The 21632-nt window shown below is 42.6% G+C and overlaps 1 protein-coding gene and 1 non-coding gene across 8 annotated transcripts; both read left to right on the forward strand.

Moving 5' to 3' along the window:
- Positions 1–3406: 3406 nt before the first annotated feature.
- LOC110952034 (tubulin epsilon and delta complex protein 2-like) lies at positions 3407–19012 on the forward strand. 7 transcript variants are annotated; one of them, XR_007938715.1, is made up of 9 exons: positions 3407–3923; positions 6416–6474; positions 6569–7091; positions 8331–8409; positions 8524–8638; positions 8850–8924; positions 9780–9958; positions 10038–10225; positions 16218–16342. XR_007938715.1 is itself a non-coding variant. In XM_022195351.2 (8 exons), exons 1-8 carry the CDS (start codon positions 3820–3822, stop codon positions 10173–10175), a joined length of 1272 nt encoding a protein of 423 aa, XP_022051043.1. In that variant the 5' UTR covers positions 3408–3819; the 3' UTR covers positions 10176–10278. The 7 variants fall into 7 exon arrangements, 5 of the variants coding, with proteins under 5 accessions (XP_022051043.1, XP_051797174.1, XP_051797175.1 ...); XR_007938714.1 differs by having other exon boundaries at positions 10038–10237; positions 16218–16340; XM_022195351.2 differs by lacking the exon at positions 16218–16342 and having other exon boundaries at positions 3408–3923; positions 10038–10278.
- Positions 4022–4095, forward strand: trnat-agu (transfer RNA threonine (anticodon AGU)). Its single transcript has one exon. It is a non-coding gene; the product is annotated as a tRNA-Thr (tRNA).
- Positions 19013–21632: the final 2620 nt, after the last annotated feature.

Consider the following 21632-nt stretch of genomic DNA (forward strand, 5'->3'; position numbering starts at 1 on the left):
AAACCTCAGCAGACTTCTGTAGATGGACTCAGTGTTCTCCGATATTATTACCTTGGAGTTCTCTGCAGCCAGCTGACTGTTCTCCTTTTGGACTCATTCAGATTTTTAATCTAGAATAATCAAGCTGGAAACATCAGAGACTGAGAGAAAGATCAGATTAATCAGTAGAAACTAGAGATTAAAGAGGGGAGCAAAGACAAACCATCCATCTATTATCTAAACATCATTTAATCCTCATTAGGGTCACGGGGGGTGGAGTCTATCCCAGACACCTCAGAGTGAAGGTTCACCTGGACAGGTAACCGTCCATCAGACAACCAGACTCACATTCACACCTAGAGACAGGTTAGAACCACCAGTTAACCTCAGCAGGTCTTTGGACTGTGGGAGGAAGCTGGAGAACCTGAAGAGCCCAGCAGGGAGAACATGGAGACACAGAAAGACCAGAACCAGGCTGGGACGTGAACCAGAGATCTTCTAGTGATCTTCAAGACCAACCTCCAGATAAAGTTAGGTCAAACCCAGTGAAGAACAGGAAGGACCAGCGACAGAGGAGCATCTGTTGTGTTTGTCCAGAACCTCGCCCCCCTCTCCATGGAAGAACTTCACATGTTGGACAAACACAGCAGGTGTGCCACTGACATCCAAACCTGATAATGATCTGCTGGTGTTTTTGTGCATGTATGATTCACGCACGCTGTTCATGAATTATGTACAATCAGCTGTTTGCCATGCCGAGCAGATTTATCCATCGCTGTGTGATTTCGTGTTTAAAAACCTGTCGTGTGTGTGTGTGTGTGTGTGTGTGTGTGTGTGTGTGTGTGTGTGTGTGTGTGTGTGTGTGTGTGTGTGTGTGTGTGTGTGTGTGTGTGTGTGTGTGTGTGTGTGTGTGTGTGTGTGTGTGTGTGTGTGTGTGTGTGTGTGTGTGTGTGTGTGTGTGTGTGTGTACTTGTTTCTGCTATACAGGTGGGGACTTTGACCTGACTATTTGCTATAAAGGTGGGGACTTGTCTTACGGTGGGGACCTAAAATGAGGTCCCCACGGGTGGCAACACCGTTTTCTTGGCCATATTGTTGTTAATAAAAAATGTAAAAGTGCAAAAATGTTTGTTTAGGGTTAGGCATTGATTTGGTGAGGGTTAAGGTTAGGGTTAGGAGTTAGATATGAATGGGAGTCAATGGTAAGTCCCCACCGGTATAGAAAAACAAACATGTGTGTGTGTGTGTGTGTGTGGGGGGGGGTTGGTCTGGTGTCAGATGCTGGGTTGGCGGGCGGCTGACTGCTGATCCACGGGAGGCCGGTGGGGGAAAGATGAGCTAACGAGATGATTCACTCCCTCCAATGGGGCCAGCAAGCTGTTGCCTTTTTATTAAATTGCTTTGGGATGAGCTTTTGTGACGCTGATGGAGTTCAATCAGAGAGGAGGCCTGAGAGGAGCTGTCGAACCTCCTCCTCTTGGTGCCCATTTAGCGACGATAACCAACAGAACTAAATGTGTTTGACATTCACGTCCCCGTTTGAAGCATTATTTGGAACTATTTGGCTCCAGATGAGCTTTTCAGTCTCCTCTGAGGACTCCATGAGAGATTTCAGCGTGCTGATGAGCAGATAAACAGCCGGTGGTCTATTTCACCATCCTGACACCTGGGATCTTCACTGAACGTAGAATAAATCAGTGGAACAGAATAAATGAAACGTTGCACAGCCAAAGCCGCGTGGGCAGAAAGAGGGTTTGATGTGTTAACTGGTAAGGATGTGAATCAGCGAGTTCAGAACCAGATGCAGGTATTTAAGGAACAAACAGCAAACTGTAATCCAGAAGCTGTTCTAAAACAACTCACCACGGTCCAGATAAATATAAAAAGATTCACCAAAAATCCAAAGCAGCAACAAAACCCCACAATATAAACCGACACCAGAAAAAACACTCAAAACACTGCAGAACAAAGGCAGAACCAGAGGGAAGCAACCTGGAGGAAGACCTGACAAAGACAGACGACAGAAAAACGATCTAAATACAAGACAGACGTGATTGATAGGATACAGGTGAAACTAATCAGAGAAATGAAAGAGGAGGGAAAAGAGGGACAAATAACAGAAGTAAACGCTGAACACACAAGGAAGCTCTGATTGGATGTGTTTATTTATCCATATCGCTGTCCTTCTGTGAAAACGCTGCGGAGATGTCGGTTCTGATGAAACATCCAGTTTTATATCTCTTGTAAATCAACATTACTGATGCTGTCACTTATTGCTGCTCACAAAATGACAAATTATTTCACAGATAAATCATCCAGTAATAACATTCAAACCGTTGTCACGGCGATGTGGATGATAAATTCAGTAAGTCTCACATTAAGTCTCATTCTGAGACGCTTTTAGTTTTAAGTAAAGGTAAAATGTAAAAAGCTTGAGCCTTTTTCCAAATCTGATTAGCTGTGAGGTTTTAGAGTTTAATCCGTTTCTGTTTCAGGATCAAAGAACAATAATCTCTATAAAAACATCTCCTCTCATGCTGGACCTTCAAGAGGACTGACTGGTCAGCTGGAGGAGCTTTTTTAGGTGCGATCAGTCATCTGGAACATCAGCATCGGTTACCATGGAGATGTTCCTGGTGTGAAGGGAACTATTGAAGAGCTAAACCTGAAGGTTCCTCCATCACCTCCTGCTCCATGGTGCAGAACTCCAGCTGTGATGTTTTATTACAGCAGCAGATCAACATCAGATTGGCTCATAACCTACTGCTGTTTACCCTCGTTAGAGCCACTCACAGCGACAGTAATGCTGAAAACTGGAAGCACCAGCGGGCTACATGGGAAAATAATTACAGAACTTAATGATACTTGTTATGAGAAGAACGAGCAGCCGTCTGATTAACATTTGGAATCCACATATTATGAGTCAAGCGTGTGAATAAGACAGTAGAAGGAGCAGATGGAGTTTAAATCTGCTCATTTCAGCTGAAACATGTTAGACAGAAACAACAATAGCTGTTTAATTGGGATTGTTTCTTCTAAACACTTTGGATGAAATCCCTTTCTGTATCGTGTAGAATTCTATTTCTTGTGCAATATTTCATGTTTTCATTTCTCAGGCCATCCTTCACTGTCATGTAATGGACAGCATCTCATTTTCATTCTCAGACGCATTATTTCAGCATCATATGTGATGCTCTGTATTCTGATACTCATTTTACTTATTTTATTCAGTATTTTATTTATATATTACAGCTTTTCTACCTGTATTCACTGTAATTTTGTGTCATTCTCTTTATTAAAACAATAATAAGTTTTATTTCATCTTATGAACAAATCACAGCACAACTCTTTTGCTGTGACGAGAAGCGTCCCTGGTAACCATGGTGACGCTCTCGTCACAACAGAAAAAACAAGTTGTGCGAGAAGTTGTCATAACTTCTCGCGAGAATTCTGACTTCCGTCGTTACGCAGCAGTTTTCGTTTTTGCTTCGCTGGTTAATAAAACGCTCCGAGTGTGTTTCCTCACAAAAACAAGAACAGTTTCACGGCTTTGGTCTGAAATATCTGCGTTTTACCGGACAAGTGTTTGTTTCGGTAAGGGAGGAACGTGACTTCCGTATCCGGTGGGTTCAGTTCGCGGGTGTTTGAGCTCAACTTGAAGTGGTTTTAATAAAAGTCTCCCAGCGACACGTTAACCGGCTCCGACTCTATACTATCTGTAGACTGTATAATATAATATTATGTATAGTCTCTGCTCCTGACGGGTCTATATCGTGTAGTCTTTGTTTTAGCGTTAAACAGGAACTTCCAACCGTCTGTTCGGTGCCTCGGAGCGGAGAAATGTCGCTGTTGTCGTCGGTGGAGCTTCTCATAAAGATGTACAAAGAAGAACAGGTCCAGATTAACGCCAGGACCGAAGTCTACAGAGAAATACTGCGGAGTCTGTAAGTGTCTGAGTACCGAAGCGTTAAATACATCACAGTCAGAGGAGGCAGTCGTGCTGCATTATAAGACTGATATACGCTGTCCGTGACAACCATCGGGCGCTGTGGCTTAGTTGGTTAAAGCGCCTGTCTAGTAAACAGGAGATCCTGGGTTCGAATCCCAGCAGTGCCTTTTCCTAATCAGCACCAACCACTTAGCGGTCAGTTGCTTTTATAATTCCTGATGTCTTTTATGTATTATGTACAATAATCCATCATATAATCACTCAGCTGAAGCACATCATAAATTCTCCACTGCTCTATTTTATTCTTATTCTTATATTTGATCAAGTTTCTACTTTTTAAGCACTGAATGTCTTATGCAATGTCATTTAGTTTTTCTGAGTCGAATTAATAAAGTTTTATCTTATCTTGAGCATCAAAGGATAATCACAGCATAAAGCATCCCAAATACAAATGAAACAGAACAGAAATGTAATTATTCCAGCCATTGTTTTTAACACGGGTCAGTACATATTTGTTGTTCCTCAACCAGTGTTTAATGTCTGACCCTTTTCTAACCACAGCAACAGAATTTATATTTTAATGTTTTCCCGCAGTTATGAAAGCAGACCATTTATATTAATTATAGTTTTCATTATTAATATATTGTTTTCTAGATTACTGCTTTTGGTCCAACCAACAGCACACGTTCCCAAAATACTGATTAACTGTGATGTAAAACGAAGAAAAGCAGCTAATTCTCACATTTAAGACTGTGGAATCAATAAAACTGATTGATTTTCTGCATCTTCAGTCATTTATAACAGTTAATGAATTAGTAGAATAGGTGACAGTTAATTTTCTTTTCTAATCATTTTAACTCAAAGTTAGCGTCGTCTTTTCGGAACTACGTCCACCAGAGACGAGCGCTGAACTATTTGGGGATAATATCTTCATTAATTGTGGTTTTTCTGATATGTCTGGTGATTGTGATCTGATTTATGGTGGATTTTATCAATCAATCAATCAAAGTTTATTCATAGAGCACTTTACAACGCTCATGGTGACCAAAGTGCTTTACAGTTAAAACAAACATTAAATAAGAAATTAAAGCAGATTAAAAGAAAGCAACAACAGAGCATATCAGGAAAATAAAATCAGATAAAATAAGATAAAGTAGAATAAAATAAAAAATAAAATGTCACCACATTACTGTGTATTAAAAGTCAGTCTGAAAAGATATTTTTTAGCCGCGATTTAAACGAGCCACAGTCAGTGATGGTGTGAATGTCAGGGGGCAGTTTGTTCCAGAGTCTTGGCTCAGTAACCCAAAAGGCTCGATCCCCCCAGTGTTTATACCTGGTCCTATGGGGCTTCCACAAACAGCTGGTTAGAGGACCTAAACTCCCTGTTTGGGTTTTGGACAGAGAGAAGCTCCATTAAATAAATTGGTGCCAGACCAAAACAAAAAGTAAAATTTTAAAATCAATCCTAAAAGAAACTGGAAGCTCGTGGAGGTAGAAGAGGATGGGGTGATGTGCTGACGCTTTGGGGTGTTCGTGAGGAAACGAGCTGCCGCATTTTGCACCAACTGGAGGCGGCTCAGGGCAGACTGGGAAACACCGACATAAAGGGCATTGCAGTAATCTATACGTGAGCTAATAAAAGCATGAATAGTCCTTTCCAGGTTGGTGTGACTTAAAAAGGCTTTACTGTAGATAAAAGACGTAGCTGATAAAAACTGGCTCTGACCACGCTGTCAGTCTGTTTTGTAAACGTAAAAGTGTTGTCAAAAATGACACCAAGGTTCTCTACAGATGGTTTAAACTTCGAAATCACAGAGTCTGAAAAAGAAGGAACATTGTAGTAAAATGTAGTCAGTCTTGTTCTCATTTAAATGGAGGAATTGTTTCCCAGCCATGACTTGATGTTGTTGATACAGTTCATGGGGGACTGAAGGGCACCACTTTTGTTTAAGAACACCGGTAAATACAGCTGTAAATCATCGGCGTAACAGTGAAATGTTAAATTATGCCTGGCTATAACTGACCCTAGTGGCAACATAAAGGTTTGACATTTACTGTGTAATAGGTTTGAAACCCATAATATAACATTAAAATGTTATATACAATGAATTTATGAAACCACTGACAGCTTAAACTCAGATGCGTTGACAGTCCAGATCCTGAACTACCGTCTTTGTCGTTTATAATTGCAGTAAATTATTTCATGAAACGATGCCGTAATTATAAAGAGAAATCGACACTGGTTGATTTAAGGTCACTGGGGATTTAAAGCTTCCATTAGTGTCAGAGCTGACCGTAAATCTGTTGGAAAACTTTATGCATCGAGACAGCAGAATGTAAATTACAATAAAGTAAAACTAAAAGTTATTCTGTTGCATTAATAAGATTCCAGCTTTGTGGTCCAGTTGTAGTCAGACTGCTGATGTTATAATTATATATTAATGGTTAGTTTGACTGTTTAATCACATGAACTCTTCCCAACAGAACACCAGAACCCAACACGAGCCCCGACGGGTCAGAACCAGCCGATGAAGCTGCAGCAGGTCCGTCTACAAATACTGCAGATGTCCTGAGTTCATCTGGTGACTGATATGCAGCAGAAAACAGAAATCATTGTTTGTTTGTTTCTGTCTTCAGACGCTGATGTCTCACCTCAGGAGAAGGAGGACATAGAGTTACTAGAGCGAGTTCTGCAGAAAGCCCTTCGGGTTCTTACCTCCTCAGAACCTTCTAAAGCAGGCTCTGGTGGAGAGAAGCTGTCTGGACCTGGAAGGGAAGTCAGCGTTTCATCCGCAGCCGCTAAAGGAAGGAAACCAACAGCCGTGAAATCTGCCAGTTTGGACAGAAAACAGCTCAGAAGACCTGGATCCTGCTCCACACTGGCCTCCAGACTTTCAGCTGGCTCCAGACCTTCCTCTTCAGCTGGTCCAGCATCGCTCTCCAGGAACCACCAGCTGAGAGGAGACCAGAGCAAAGCTGCTTCTGGATCCACACCTTCAGACTGCAGGGAGCTTCAGCAGAGCAGGTCGGTTCTCAACTGCTCAGCAGATAACAAGACCTCATGTTCACAGATAAACTATGATCTCTGGTGTCTCCATCCTGCTAGGAGACCTTCTGAACACGCTGCTAGATGGAGATCTGTAAGGAACAAGCAGAACAGGTGACTACCATCATCCATCAATCCATCCATCATCATCATCCATCCATCATCCAACCATCCATCATCATCACCCATCAATCATCCATCATTCATCCATCCATCCATACATCATCATCATCATCTATCCATCATCCATCCATCATCCATCCACCATTATCCATCACCCATCAATCATCCATCATTCATCCATCCATCCATACATCATCATCATCATCTATCCATCATCCATCCATCATCCATCCACCATTATCCATCATCCATCCATCATCCAACCATCCATCATCATCACCCATCAATCATCCATCATTCATCCATCCATCCATACATCATCATCCATCATCCATCCATCATCCATCCACCATTATCCATCATCCATCCATCATCCATCATCATCCATCAATCCATCCATCCATCCATCCATCATCCATCCACCATTATCCATCATCCATCAATCATCCATCATTCATCCATCCATCCATACATCATCATCATCATCTATCCATCATCCATCCATCATCCATCCACCATTATCCATCATCCATCATCATCCATCAATCCATCCATCCATCATCCATCCACCATTATCCATCATCCATCATCATCCATCAATCCATCCATCCATCATCATCATCCATCATCATCCATCAATCCATCCATCCATCATCATCATCCATCAATCCATCCATCCATCATCCATCCACCATTATCCATCATCCATCCATCATCCATCATCATCCATCAATCCATCATCCATCCACCATTATCCATCATCCATCCACCATCCATCCATCATCCATCCATACATCATCATCCATCATCATCCATCATCATCCATCATCATCATCCATCATCATCATCATCATCATCATCATCATCATCATCTATCATCTATACACCATTTCCTCATCAGGGTCATGGGGGCTGGAGTCTGTCCCAGCTGACTGAGGGTGAAGGTTCACCTGGACAGGTAACAGTCTGTCACAGGGCTACACATAGAGACAAACATTCACCTACAGACAGTTTAGAATCACTAATTAACCTCAGCATGTTGTTGGACTGTGGGAGGAAGCTGGAGAACCTGGAGAACCCAACAGGGAGAGTCTCCTTGTTCTCCTGGGAAGGCCAGGATGAGGGATCTTCTAGCTTTAAAGCGACAGTGCTAACCACCGAGCCCCTCTGCAGCCCTGACGACAATCAGCTGGAGATATTCACTCAGCTCCTCGTCTGCTTCTTCCTCAGGTTGTGGGATAAAGTCTCGGCCGTCCAGAGGAGACCTGCCGCAGGGAGGAGTGTCTTCATGGATCGACTGAGAGCTCTGGTATGCTAACGTTGATCCTGGAGTTATTCTCCAGGAAATCAGTTTGTTTCTGAACCTCTTGAGTTCCTCCAGACGTCCTCCTAGTGTGTCCTCTCTGAACTTCTGCCCGTCTAGTTTCCCAGCGAGTGGCCGAGCGGCAGCCCCGACCGGACCAGAGCTGTGGACAGACCGACCCACCAAGACCACCAGGATCCTCGGTCCAGAACCCCAGAAACCGCCTCAGAGTCGGGTAAGAAGCCGGAGCAGAACTCCTTGCAGGACCAGGAGGGTTTAGATCCATAAAGACATCAGTTCGTTCTCCTTCAGTAACACTCAGGACAGGTGGAGGTTTCATAGTGTTTATTATGGGCTGGCAGTGAAGTATTGACCCCAACACCACACAGCTCCACCTGTTATGCAGTAATTCTCTTTAAGTTCTGGTCCGTTCTGTGGTTCTGCAGGCGGTCGGGATGAAGAGTTCGGTTCCTGTGAGACGCCAGCAGAGGTCCAAACCTCTGCACATCGAGTGGAACAAGGTAAGGATCATTTCACCACAACAAACCTGAAGAACGGTTCCTCCTGAAGAAAGTGGTCCTAAAAAACAAACATGTCAGAATCAGAACCAGCTTTAAAGGCCCACTACGTCCACAACGTAGCAGGAGTTTGGTTCCAGCTGCTGGTGTCACCCCAGGAACATGGAGGAGAAGAATAAAAGAGAAAGAAACTATAGAAAGAGGAACAGGGAGGAAAATAAAATAGTAGTAATAAAATACACAGATTTCCAGCTAGAGAGGAGCATAAAAAGACAGTAACTGCTGTTAACGTTCTAATAAACCTGTAGGACAGCAGAGCTCCTGGTGGAGGATCCAGGGTTTAGGACCTTCAGTCCATAACAAGGTTCAGCTCCAGGACCTCCTGAAGGCTCTGGGGTTTTCTGTTGACCCTCAGAGGAGCTGCTCACCTTCAGCTCTGCTCCTGAGGACCAGCAGGAGCTCCAGCAGAACTACTGCTGATCCTCAGACCTCTGTCTGGTGTGGTCTGGTCCACCATCTCACACCTTCAGGCTGCAGTCAGAGTTCCGTTTCAGAGCCTTTTTATTCTCCAGACTCGCTTAGCGTTGTTGCATTTTAGCAGCATTGAGGAATGATGGTGATGAGCGCAGCGCTAACGAGCTAATGCTGCCTCTCCATCACAGCGATGGAAAATGAAAACAGAAACCTCAGAGGCAGATCAGAGCTCTCCTTGGCTGGACAGACCCTCCTGTGACGGAGGTTTTAGGGCCGTCTGTCCTCCGTGGTGAAGCGAGGACCGGTTATTTAAAGCTGAGGCAGCACAGAAACGTTTTAGGGTACGGTTGCTCACGCTCTAAAAATAACCGTATTTTCCGTCAGAGTGGAAAGCATGGGATCGATGGAGGCCAGGGGGAGGCCGTCTCTGCTCTGGGGTAAGTGGTGGGATAACTGCCCCTCTGCCCCTGACTGTCACCTACACCACAGAGGCTGAGCTCCAGCAGCTGGAGGAGCTGCGCCTGAAGGTGGCGCTGCTTCAGCAGGACGTTTACCTGGAACAGGTAGGAGCTGCAGGAACCTGCTAATGAAGTGTTCTGGAGAGCAGAACCGGTGCTGAGCGTCTGTTGTACTGTGGGGCAGGTTCTGCTGGACTCTCTGTCCTCTCGGCTTTGGTCTGGAGGAGCTGGAGGTCTGGACCCCGGGGTTCTGAGGGGCCTGTACTCGCTGCTGGCTGAAGGAGGCCAGCGTTTCCCTGCAGTGGTCCTGGACTCTGAATGAGCCAACACCTCGAAGAACCCGTCAGTAGAACCAGAACCTCATCAGATAATGTGAGCCTGGAGGTAAACAGGTGTACCTAATAAAGTGGTCACTCTTTGTGTTCCATCTCTGTGTTCTTTCAGCATCGGAAGGTTTAAATAACAGAATGAAACCGTTTATCGTCTTTCTGGTTGTTTTTGCTTCTGTAAAACTACAGAATATTAATGTCCACCCTGGAGTTATGTTTAATCACATTTAGGCTCTAAACTTCATTTTCTGATGCATCATTATTTTATTTTATCTACCTACAGTTGTCGCGTTTTATTTTTGCAGTCAGAGTAACCTGACGGCCAGCAGGTGGCGCTGAACTGTCAGTGAGCTGAGAACAGCAGCAGATGATCTGATGTTCACCTGTTCAGGTTTAGAGCTGCATCAGCGTCAGTCTGCTGCTTTTAGACTGGATCTAAGTGGACAGACTGGTTCTGTATGGAACCAGCAGCTGCTGGGAGGTGATGAGATGTTTCCTTCTGTCGTAAATATTGTGACTAAATGAAACCCTCCACATCTCCCAGAGTGTCCAGTTCTGATGGTGTTTCTGCTCATTCTGCTCCTGGTCCGGTGGAGAGCTGGTCTCATGATGCTAACGAGCCCAGATGGACCAGAACCGTCTGATCTGAGGAGATGATGCAGGAGGTCTGGGACCGGCCTGGAGGTCCACAGCAGACTGGGGGACAGGTGGTGCTGGGTTCAACCAGCAGGACGTGGGTGTTGGAGTCCCACCAGCCCTCGTGCACACGCAGTCACATGCACAGACACATGCATGAGGGCTGTGCATGTGTCTGTGTGACGTGCACACCAGAGCTCACTGAGGATGTTCTCTCTGCAGGCTGGAAGGAGAAGAACAAAAATCAGATTAAGGATCATTCCAGGACATTTGGGCTCAAAATGTTTATAAAATAAACCACCTCTTCTCAAGTTTTCTGCTCCATATTCATCAATAATAGGTATTGATTGGCTCAGCTTCCACATCAATGGTAGCATTTTTATTCCATGTTTTCTGTGCTGTTTGCTAACCCTACTCTAATCACAGTAACAGGGTTGCTAATCCATGCTAATGTGATCTTTTTCTCATCAGTAGAAGCTAGATATTTAGCTAGCTGTTACTGCTGACCAAGAGGACAAACTGACTGATGGAAAACAGTCCAAAGAATGAGTCTGATCCTGATAATATGAGGTAGAGAGAGACATTCAATCAAGGCTGACAATGGATGAAAAGATGGAACATAGAAGAGAGGACATAGCTTTGATCTACTCATTCTGTAGGAACACTGATGGAGGATGGAAACGACAAAAACATCAACAGGTTCTGCTAACATGTTGTGTGACACATTACATCTATAATAATTATTATTTAAAATATTATGTTGATTTTAATAAATGTTCCCACAATTACAGAGACATTAATGAAAAAAATAAAACCAAAAAAAGGAAATTTAAATTAGATTTGAACTGTGTTATCAGAGATTCAGTTTGGTCATCAGGGGGTGGGACAAGAGAAAAATGACATTTTAGGGGAACTCCAGATTTATTTAATATTTTAAAATATTTTCAAACATTCTTTTCTTCTAGATTTTTTTAGATTTGGTCTCAGGACAAGAACATTTACACAACTGCTGCATGTTTTAGGATTTTCTACATGGATTATTTGGAATTTGATGGCTGGGACGTAGAATGTCCTCCACCGAGTTCTTCAGCCTTCGGAGCGAAAACAGCGTCTTTTGATGGATGAACTGTTTGCTTCTCTGAGGTTCGTTCTGAACAGTACAGTGTCGACGCTCCGCTGTAGTTCTGCTGTAGCCTCCAGAAGGATCCATCATGGCAAACTGTCGTATAGAAGGCCATACTGCCTACGTTTGTTCTCTCACTGCACAGAAAAGTTCTGATCTTCACACCATCTGCTGCTTTCTGTTCCATGTGTTCGTACTGAATCAGACAGACGTGTGTTTGTTCTGCAGCTTTAGCCTGGAATCTGCTGCAGAAAGACCACAAACTAACCCAGTTCATCTCAGTGAACGCTTTTAAATCCAAACTGTGACTTCTTGAGGCCACAACATGCAAGTTTTAAATGTAGTCTTTTAATAGTTTTTGCTCGTATTTTTATTCTTTTTTGATAGATAGATGATTAAACCTTTATTGAGAAATTTACAGTGTACAGCAGCAAATGGAACAGTTTAAAGAAAGAAGAGAGAGCAGCACACAGTGCATATGTATAAATACTTCCTTCTTATAGAAGAGAAAACAAACAGTATTTACAGCAAAAAGGTTTTAAGTGTAGTTCTGTAGCTGTGTTCTGTGTTTGCCTATCTGGGCCAGAACTCAATAAAACAGAGGTTGTTAATCTCAGAGGGATTTCTGCTGGTTAAATAAATAAAGATTATTATTATTAATAACAATAAAACAAGAACAATAATTCAAGCTGCTGTTTGTGCCTCAGATCTAAACCACATCCAGTAGATGTCCGTTCACTTTGTTGGTTTCCTCTGATGGAGGGAAACCTGCAGCATCATCACCGGTTCTGGTCCGCTGGGTCGGGTTCCTGAGACCGTCATCCAGCAGCCCGGCCCGGGTTAGCCTCATCTCACACTTGTGTCCTGCTTTTCTCACAGCTTTCTGTCCCAGAATGGAACATGTGAGGCTGTTTTCCTTTCCGAGCAGATTCCTTCCTGCTCTGCTTCTTTCTCTCCTTTTATTGTGTTTGTCTGAATCCACAGAAACCGAACAGCACCGCAAAGAATCCACTTCTTTTCAACGTTTTCTCCTTTCTCCTGCTTCTCCGCCCCTCTTCCCCTCTTTTATTTCCCCTCCGCTCATCTACATGTCTGAACTTCAGCAGGAATCAGTCAGATCCTCCCTCTGATCAGCTGCTTTAACCCTCCTGTTGTCCTCATTTACAGGCACCAAAAAATATTGTTCCATTCAACAAAAAATTCCCCAAAATTATAAAAAAAATTGCAAAATCTTCAGGAAGAAAATAACAAAAAATCTTTAAAAGTTTCCCTTAAAAGTTTTATTTCAAAAAAATGCCCCAAGTTGGCAAGAAATAAAAATTAAAAAATAAATAAAAATTGTAAATATTTTTAAAAATGAATAAAAATCTTCCAAAAAAATCCTAAAATATCTAAAATGATTATATTTATATCAGTAAAAGTCCAAACATTTTCTTTGAGAACATTTTGAAAAAATCAACCAAAATCCAGCAAATTTCGCCGGATTTTGGTTGATTTTTTTCTGAATGTTCCTAAAGAAGCATTTATTTTAACATTTCTATTTTTCCACCAGTAAAATATTCAAAAAAGTCTCAAAAATATTAAAAATGTTTCACTGTATAAACATACATGTTTTCCCAAGTTTCAAACTTTACAACGGGTTAATTTGACCCTCAGGAGCCAGGAGGAGGAAGGAAAGAAAACTCAGAAACATCTCTGGCTTCTCTGTGTGAACGTCAGGCTGCTCTTAATGTGGCCATTTATTCCCTGAGGAGGAATATTTAGATCTAATTATGAGGAGAAAACCCAGAATGAAAGCTCTGGTTAGTGTGCTGTCACATTTCTGCTCCTCTGGCTCCAATGTTTGAGGTTTTGATCACACGAAAAAGGAAGAGTCAAACTCATCTTAGTCCACGTTCCACATCCAGTCCAGTCTGATGTCCAGTAAAACCAGTAAAACCACAGCATAATAACCCACAAAGAACCACAACTCCTCATGGTTCTTTTGTTTCAGTGCAGAAATGTTCACATTTAAGGAATTATCTTTTTACTAAACATCATGAACAACCTGAAATTTATGAAGAAAATAAGTGAAATTTCATCAACATTCAGCCTCAGTTTATCATCGAAAAGCATTTAATCACAATTATATCGTATTTTATTATGATCACAACAACAAAAGTCAGACAAAAAACAACAAAAACAAGAGAAAATGTTACAAAATGACAAAAAAGGAGAAAAACTACAAGACAAAGAAAGAGACAAACAACACAAGCGAAAACACAAAAGAACCAAAAACGATGCTCAAAACAACAAACAAAGCAAAACACAAAATGACAAAAATAAGACAAAACCAACAAAATAAGACACGGAACAACAGAAGTGGGAAACAAAATGAGACAAATAATTAGACAAAAAAATGACAAAGTGACAAAAAATGAAAAAAAAGACAAAAAACAAAGCGAAACACAAAACGACTAAAAAGTAGACAAACAACACAAGCAAGGCAAAAAGGAAACAGAAAAGACAAAAGTCAGACAAAAAACAACAAAAACAGACAAAATATTGCAACAATGAGACACAGAACGGCAAAAGAACAATCTAGTATTTCTTTCATTCTTTCAAGTTTATTTGAAAAAGGCCAGTTACATTAAAACGATGGCTGCACCAGATTTAGCTTCATGCTAGTTTCCATCTGTAGTCCTAGGTCCATAAAAAATAAACAGTATACAATAGTACTAGTAAACAATAGTATTTGACTTTATGATCCAAACAGCTTGTCATGGTCTAGAAATGATTTTAAATTTATAGTTTTACTAATTTACAATCTGCAGTTAATGTCTTCTCTGTAATTTTTACACTTTGAGGGCCGGATTGGACCCTCTGGAGGACCACTTTTGGACCACGGGCCTCATGGTGGACACCCCTGAACATCAACATGTGATGCAGAATGTTGGGATGTGTCCTCCTTAACGCAGCTCCTCACATGTGGAGGAGTGAGAAGAGCTGTCTGGTTTTATTTTAGAGGAGCTCTGGTTTCCATTCAGCAGCATGTGGGTGGAAAGCAGAGGCTTCAGGACTGCTTCTGCTCGTTCCAACGTGTCCGCTGTGCTTCTGGCGGATGAACTAAATCCGTGTTCCTCTAACTGAAGGAGATCTAAGTGTGGATCTTCACCCCAGGAAACAGGCTGAAGGACTGAACCCTGGTGTCGTCCTGCAGGTCAAACTGACCCGTTTAAAGTGTGAAAATGTGGGAAAAAATATTTTCACAGTGAAACTTCACAAGTTTGTCTGATAGATATGCAACCACTTTAGATATTTTATGGATTTTTGGATTTTTACTAATTTTTTGAAAATATTTATGCAAATTTTCTTGTCAAATTTGGGAGATTTTTTTTTTTGGTAAAACTTTTAAGGATTCTTTTAAAATGTTCTTCCTGAAGGTTTTGCAAATTTAAAATTTTAAAATGTGGAAAACAATATATTTTACAGTGACGCTTCTGATGTCCACATTTTCAGCAGTTTGGGAAAATTGTTTTTGGGAAATGTTTAAAACAATATTTCTTAAGAACATTCACACAAAAAAATTGAATATTCTTGAAGAAAATATCAGAAGTTTCACTGATTTATATGTAATCACTTTAGATATTTTTAGGATTTTTTGGAAGATTTTTACTCATTTTTGAACATATTTATAAGAAATTTCTTGCTAAATTTGAGGGATTTTTTTTAAATATAACTTTTCAGGAATTTTTGTAACTTTCTTCTGAAACTACCACTTCTGTAACTTTTATCCTAAATATTTTGCACATTTTTTTAAAAATTTGGGGATTTTTTTTGCAGAATTTTTGGGGGTTTTTCAGACAAGGAAACATTTCTTGGTGACTTTTTGGGAAGATTTTTACTCTTACTTATTTTGAAAAGATAAAATATTTTTTCAAAATAATTAGAAGCATTTTCTTGCCACATTTGGGGGATTTTTTGTAAAACTTCCTGAATGTCTTCCAAATTTAAAATTGTGGAAATAATATGTTTTACAGTGAAACTTCTGATGTCCACATTTTCAACATTTTGGGGAAATATTTTTGGTGGATAAAATGTAAAAAAAAAAAGTTTCTTAAGAACATACACAAAAAATGTGAATGTTCTCAGAAATATCAGTCCTTTTAGTGACATGTATGTAATGACTTTAGATATTTTTAGGATTTTTTTGGGAGATTTTTCCTCATTTTTTGAGAAAAAGTTTCTTGCCACATTTGAGGAAATTTTTTTTGCTTAATGTTTGTATTTTTTCCAGAGACGGAAACGATATTTTTTGAAGACGACAGGAGGAAAGAACGAGGCGGTGATGAGGACAGAAGAACGGAGCAGTTCAAGCCTTCCCTTCCCCCTTCCTCTGCTTCCCTCCTGCTTCAGCGTGTGATGTCACCTCAGAAAGGACCAATCACAGCACTCAGACTTCCCCGTTTGTCATCCTTAGCCCCGCCCCTTGCCTTGTTCTTTATATCTCCTCCGTCTCTACGTCCTGCAGAGTGTAGAACATGCAGACAGGGAGGGAGGCAGCGGATTTCAGCGCTGACTGAGAGCTTTCTGCTCATACAGACCTCCTCCTCCTCCTCCTCCTCCTCCAGACCATCGGTAGGATCCCAGCAGACGAGGTTGGTCGGGATGGGATGTACTACGGGCCACCTGGCCTGTCAGCCTCAGCCCCAGCAGGGCTCGGGGCAGGAGGGTCCGTCCCTGGAGGCTGGTGGGGCCAAAGTGCCGGAGGTCCTGTCCTCCCTGGAGCGTCTGTCCCAGGCCACCGGGGGCATGGAGAAGTCCTGGTACCGCTGCATCTTCCCCTTCGGGATCATCTCCCTGGTGATCGGGGCGGCCGGCACCGGGGTGACCTACACCTACAACGACCTGCCGCAGACTAAGGTGGTGTCGGTGGTGCTGCTGGTCTCAGGGCTCCTCCTGCTGCTGATGGCAACCGCCTGCTGGACCGTCCACAAGAAGAAGAGAAGGAAAAAGAAGGAGGGAGGCTCATTCAGCTCTGAACAGTGTCCTCTGTGAAGCCCTGAGAGGAGCTGGAGAACAGACTGGGATCTGGAGAACAGACTGGGATCTGGAGAACAGACTGGGATCTGGAGAACAGACTGGGATCTGGAGAACAGACTGGGATCTGGAGAACAGACTGGGATCTGGAGAACAGACTGGGATCTGGAGAACAGACTGGGATCTGGAGGTTTGGCTGAACGCTGCTCCTCCATTCACCAGCGTCTGGCTCATGCTGGAGATAACCGAGTAAAAACCATCAACAGACAGGAAACTGAAGCTCTGTTTAGTCTGCCGGGTCCGGAGCAGCTTTTTGGAATCTTTTCTATCAGCAGCAGGTGTCCAGTGTCAAAACAACATGTATGCAGCGCGGCAGCATATTTACAGTCCTGGCCGACGTGCACGAGCTCCAGACACCCAAGCCGCTATGCAGAGCTGCTGCTGGAGCAGCGCTGGCGTCACGGAGAACGTCAGTCGCAGCATTCCTCCAGCAGGACAGGTGACTCCAAGAGGCCAGATCTGGGCCAAAGACGGAAACCCGATCCCCGGCCCAAAGAGCAGCGCTCCCCGTCAGCCGCCAACGTCATTCGCTCGTCCTGTGACACGGCAGCAATGTGTGGGGCTTTTTTTACGCAATGGGAGAGTGGAACATGAGTCCAGCAGGATCTGACTGGCATCTGTGTGGAGCTGGGAGGGCAGAGGACCGGCAGAGAGCTGCTGCTGGATCAGAGCTTCAGGTGATCAGATTAAAGCCACACCAAGCAGAAAGCTTCTGATCAGCAGTAGACTCTGAGACCTGTGTAGCTTCAGCTCCAGAAGAGTAGAGCTCTCTGCCTTCATGTGTTTCGTATCTGTGAGGGCCTCCAGGACTCTGAAGGGCCCCGATCGGTGCCTTGAGCTCGCTCACATTCCCTTGTTCCATCTGAACTCTCCCTGGTCACCCAGCAGGACGTCCTCCTCTCTGTTCAGCTTTTGACTCCCACTGAGACACTAAACTGTGATCAAACATTCACCTTCTGTGCCAAAGAAGCTGTTTTCTGTGCTGTAGTGGACTGAGAACCTGTCTGGTGTTCTCCAGTGGATCCCGGCTGATGTTCCCTCTAGCAGTGAGAACATAGCTGACCACCTGAGGAGCTGCTGAGGTCTCAGAAGGACTGAAGGTGTCGCAGTAGAAACGTTCAGAACGTAGAGAGAAGGTGGTTTCTGTCCATGTGAAGGACTTTATTGATCCCTGCTGCATTGATCCTCCGGTTTACCTGTGGTGAGGAACACGTGTCTGAACATGCAGGGCAGCAGTCAAACACGCCAAAGAGCCGCCGTGTGCCTGCTAACATACGAATGCATTTAGTTGTTTCACACGGACTCTGATCTCTGGTAGCTCAAATGAAGGGAGGAGAGGATGAATGTGGAGGTGAAGATGTCAGCACCTTCTGGGAATCATTCCTGTTCATGTGAACCGTCCTGAACAGAACCTGGATCTGGATCTTCTGATTTTCTGACCTAAGTGCTGATAAAATTATTAATGGTTTCTTCTGGACAGTCAGACAGACGAGGAGCTGAAATATTTTAATCCAGTCAGTTTGCTCTGATCTCCTGGACTTCCTGGGGCTCCACCTGTTCAGGTAAACTCCTGTGAAGTGTTGATGTTCAGCAGATGATGGAAGAAACAGAGCCTCACAGACACACCAGTGATGTTCAGCTGTCTGCCTGCAGTGTTTTTGGCTGCTAGCTGTTAGCTGCTAGCTGTTAGCTGCTAGCTGTTAGCTGCTAGCTGTTTCTCTCTACTGTGCCAGAATCCTGACACTGACCAGAATTCGTTGTTCTGCCTTCTGGACGTTAAAGGGAAAGTCTACCTCTGAGCAGAAGGGAAACGTCCCTCTTTGCCTTCGCTGTTCGTCACACTGAGCGACTAAAACGTGTCGGTTTGTGCTCTCTAATATCTGGTGCTGTATATAGAACTATTTTTTATTTGTACTGTATATTTCTACTTCTATTTGAGCTGTTTCTGTATGTTCTGTATTAAATAAATGTCATGTGAACACGTTTATCTGATATTCTAGTATAAAGGCTGAGATCTTCATGATGTCTATCAAAGTGTGAAACTTTTAAAGCTGAGCAGCGTTTAGCAGAGTCCTGATGGATCTGGAAGAACCTGGTTCTAAAAATACAGAAGACAAACCGAGCGGGAATAATAGGAGAACTGTGTTTAGACTCTGGTTTGAACACTTTCACATAAAACACATCTCTGACTGGACACCTGAACGTCCCGTGGACATTTGGAGCTGCTTACAGACTGAGAGCAGCGCTGCCAGCTGGAGGCCTTCACAGAATCCCACAGACTCTGGTTGTTAGGAAACAGAGCAGCGAGAACCAGAACAAACGACACCATCTACTGGCAGACTCACAGACAAGCTGACAGCCCTCACTGTGGCGTAGGAACCTCCAGGGCCTGGTGCTGGACGGTTTATTCAGCACAGATCACAGGAAACCAGACAGGAGCTTCTCATCCTCATCTTCAGACACAAACAAACATTCAGAACTATTTGGTTTCTGTCAAACATCAGGTTAATATGCAGAGCAGCAGACATCACAACGAGACTTCAGGAGATCTGATGTTTGATTCAAACCTGATCAGAGCATCTGTGTGTTTAGTCAGAGCAGAGTTCAGGTGAAGCAGTTCATTCCAGCAGACAGAAACCAGATTAAATCATATTAAAAACACGTGAGGAGAGAAGCTCAGAGATGTGAGAATACCTGAATACCAACAGGTTTATATATGCACACACACATGGACAAAATTGTTGGTTCCCCTCGGTTAATGAAAGAAAAACCCACAATGGTCACAGAAATAATTTGCATCTGACAAAAGTAATAATAAATAAAAATTCTATGAAAATTAACCAATGAAAATCAGACATTGCTTTTGAACTGTGGTTCAACAGAATTATTTTAAAAATAAACTCATGAAACAGGCCTGGACAGAACCTCCTGACAGAGGAAACAGTTAAAGGGAAGTAGTTAGAAGTTAAAGCAACAAAGACAAAGTCAGAGCTTTGTAGGAAAGTGTGCAACGTCTTCTGATTCATTCAGATCACAAATCATTTTTTCCAGCTGAAATCTGTGATAACCACAGATCAGATGTAGAGATTGAAGAGCAGAACACCACAATAATATACGTGTTCTAGCAGGAAAATAAAAGAGCTGTTAACAGGAACCTAAAGTCTATGAAAAAGATCACCCAGTGTCTGATTTAGCAAGTAAAATGAAGCAGACGATATAAAATGTTAGTGACTGTCTGGATAACAGACAGTACATCTGGTTAAATAAAGGTAATAATAATTATGATAATAATCATAAAGAATAATAATAATCTTTCCAAAGTGATTGGATGTGGCCACATGAGCAGAAGACGTGAATAAATGTGAATAACAGTTTAACAGAAACTAAAAGCTGGTTTCTTCTGGATGTTCGTACTCCGTTTATCCGTCTCTGTTCTTCAGGAAAACTTCTAGAAATAATGCAACCGCAGTTCTGGATGTTTTTTTTTGCTTTAGTAGTTTTAAAGTTCGGTTAAATGCTCCCCAGCCATTACTGGTCACTTTGTGTTTCTGAGAAAACGGTTGGATTAGTTGGAGTTTCTATGGAAACGCTGGTTCTAGTTGAGGATGTCAGAGCCTTTGGCCTGTCTGAGGTCACTTCATCTATACGGCAAGAACCGCGTTCTCCAGAAAGAAAAATAAAAACAGTGTACTTGTTTATCATCACAATCTACTGTTATAGAGGAAGAACGCCAACACGTGTCCACCTGAAGCTCTGGAGAGAAAATGAAAACAGTTTAAGCTTCCATGTTCTTGATAAAAGCAGCTGCTGGAGGTATTGTGGACCAGAGTGATGAGCAGATGATGTTCAGATCAATAGGGAGCCTGAAGGGAACAGATGATTACTGCTGTATAACCACCGTCAGCCCACAGTCTATTGATCCTGAATGGAGACCAACACAATGGAGCTAATCCAATCAATCAGCTGCTTTATCCACTCTGCTAGCTCACATCCACATCGAGGACCGGACAGGTTGTACATGTGTGATGAATTAAAGAACCAAAGGAAGGATTTCTGGGTGTGTTTCGCTAAAGGAACATGTCACTAATCCTGATTGGTCCTCCTTCATTCTTAACCTTTTTATCAGCAAACTGAGGTTCTCTTTGGACTTCTCCTGACTGACCTTTAACCTTTCCACCATCACACCTGGAAAACACAAAGTGCTCTGCTTGTGTATCCTGTGGGCGGTCATTCACAACACTGTGTAAAGTACGACATGATACGTTACGATACGAACGACTCAGTGTGATACGATGTGATACCAACGATGCAATACGATAAGAATGATAGAATAAAAACTGTACAACAACACAATACAATATGATATGATACGAACGACTCAATACGATATAAACGACACAATGTGATACGATACGAATGATAAACAACAATCATTTCATTCTCACCTCTTTCCATACATCAGCTGTACCTGAGCACACAGATATCAAGGTCTTTTGACTTCAGTTATACCTGCTCAGATATTCTGATCAGGTGTTTTCAACACTAAATATCTTAAAATGTACTGTTTATTAATCAGAGTGGATTTACTGGGCCCACTCTCCACTTGCCTGAT

Source organism: Acanthochromis polyacanthus, chromosome 21, assembly GCF_021347895.1.
Source record: "Acanthochromis polyacanthus isolate Apoly-LR-REF ecotype Palm Island chromosome 21, KAUST_Apoly_ChrSc, whole genome shotgun sequence".
Taxonomy (NCBI): domain Eukaryota; kingdom Metazoa; phylum Chordata; class Actinopteri; family Pomacentridae; genus Acanthochromis; species Acanthochromis polyacanthus.